The 2,024-nt window shown below is 66.0% G+C and overlaps 1 protein-coding gene across 1 annotated transcript in view; it reads right to left on the bottom strand.

Annotated features, from left to right (window-relative positions):
• LOC107184472 (serine/arginine repetitive matrix protein 5-like) overlaps positions 1–1,623 on the bottom strand; it is a 2,961-nt gene extending 1,338 nt beyond the window's left edge. The window contains exons 1-2 of the mRNA XM_015569686.1: positions 1,534–1,623; positions 242–1,480 (exon numbers count right to left, since the gene is read on the bottom strand). Of these exons, the coding sequence (XP_015425172.1) occupies positions 242–1,480; positions 1,534–1,623 (1,329 nt within the window). The remainder of the gene's footprint in view (positions 1–241; positions 1,481–1,533) is intronic.
• Positions 1,624–2,024: the final 401 nt, after the last annotated feature.

The following is a 2,024-nucleotide window of genomic DNA, read 5'->3' as shown; positions in this document are numbered from 1 at the left end:
AGGGAGAGGGATAGAGAGTTAGAAACATCGATGAGAGAGAAACATCGACCAGCTGCCTCTTGCACACCCCCCACCGGGGATGTGCCCGCAACCCAGGTACATGCCCTTGACCGGAATCGAACCTGGGACCCTTCAGTCCTCAGGCCAACGCTCTATCCACTGAGCTAAACCAGTCAGGGCCTGGGAGTAAATTTAAACCCAAATTGGCCTGACATGTGTGTGAGGAGACAGAACCCCAAACCTCAGTCACCATGGCAATGCCGTAGCCATTGCACACTTTTGCGGGTGCACACTGCTTTGCGGGTGCACACTGTCTTGCGGGTGCACGCTGTCTTGCGGGTGCACGCTGGCGTGCGGGTGCACACTGTCTTGCGGGTGCACGCTGTCTTGGGGGGGCACGCTGTCTTGCGGGTGCACGCTGTCTTGCCGGTGCACGCTCTCTTGCGGGTGCACGCTGTCTTGCGGGTGCACGCTGGCGTGCGGGTGCACACTGTCTTGCGGGTGCACGCTGTCTTGGGGGGGCACGCTGTCTTGCGGGTGCACGCTGTCTTGCCGGTGCACGCTCTCTTGCGGGTGCACGCTGTCTTGCGGGTGCACGCTGGCGTGCGGGTGCACACTGTCTTGCGGGTGCACGCTGTCTTGGGGGGGCACGCTGTCTTGCGGGTGCACGCTGTCTTGCCGGTGCACGCTCTCTTGCGGGTGCACGCTGTCTTGCGGGTGCACGCTGGCGTGCGGGTGCACACTGTCTTGCGGGTGCACGCTGTCTTGGGGGGGCACGCTGTCTTGCGGGTGCACGCTGTCTTGCCGGTGCACGCTCTCTTGCGGGTGCACGCTGTCTTGCGGGTGCACGCTGGCGTGCGGGTGCACACTGTCTTGCGGGTGCACGCTGTCTTGGGGGGGCACGCTGTCTTGCGGGTGCACGCTGTCTTGCCGGTGCACGCTCTCTTGCGGGTGCACGCTGTCTTGCGGGTGCACGCTGGCGTGCGGGTGCACACTGTCTTGCGGGTGCACGCTGTCTTGGGGGGGCACGCTGTCTTGCGGGTGCACGCTGTCTTGCCGGTGCACGCTCTCTTGCGGGTGCACGCTGTCTTGCGGGTGCACGCTGGCGTGCGGGTGCACACTGTCTTGCGGGTGCACGCTGTCTTGGGGGGGCACGCTGTCTTGCGGGTGCACGCTGTCTTGCCGGTGCACGCTCTCTTGCGGGTGCACGCTGTCTTGCGGGTGCACGCTGGCGTGCGGGTGCACACTGTCTTGCGGGTGCACGCTGTCTTGGGGGGGCACGCTGTCTTGCGGGTGCACGCTGTCTTGCCGGTGCACGCTCTCTTGCGGGTGCACGCTGTCTTGCGGGTGCACGCTGGCGTGCGGGTGCACACTGTCTTGCGGGTGCACGCTGTCTTGGGGGGGCACGCTGTCTTGCGGGTGCACGCTGTCTTGCCGGTGCACGCTCTCTTGCGGGTGCACGCTGTCTTGCGGGTGCACGCTGGCGTGCGGGTGCACACTGTCTTGCGGGTGCACGCTGTCTTGGGGGGGCACGCTGTCTTGCGGGTGCACGTTATCGTACGGGTGCACACTGTCTTGCGGGTGCATGCTGTCTTGCGGGTGCACGCTGTCTTGCCGGTGCATGCTCTCTCTGGGGTGCACGCTGTCTTGCGGGTGCACGCTGTCTTGTGGGTGCACGCTGTTTTGGGGTGCACGTTGTCTTGCGGTGCACACTGTTTTGGGGGTGCGCGCTGTTTTGGGGGTGCGCGCTGTTTTGGGTGCACGCTTTCAGCCCCGTGAAGATGGACGGGGTCACCATTGACTCGCAGCCTCGGGGGACACAGTGGCAGAGCCGAGGCCTGTCTCCCGCTCCAGGCTGAGCGCGTCTGTCCTCCCGTGGGGAGTGAGCTGGGGGCGGGGCTGCCCAGCCACCGTGTCCGGGACCCCCTGTGCCATCCCCTCGCTGAGCCCACCCCCCCATTTCCTGGGCCTCCTGCTCAAGGACTGAGACGGTGGCCCGGGCGGAGGGCCCTGCGCCCGGCCCG

Source organism: Myotis davidii, unplaced genomic scaffold (assembly GCF_000327345.1).
Source record: "Myotis davidii unplaced genomic scaffold, ASM32734v1 scaffold586, whole genome shotgun sequence".
NCBI lineage: Eukaryota > Metazoa > Chordata > Mammalia > Chiroptera > Vespertilionidae > Myotis > Myotis davidii.
This window is presented reverse-complemented; position numbering and strand designations above follow the sequence as displayed.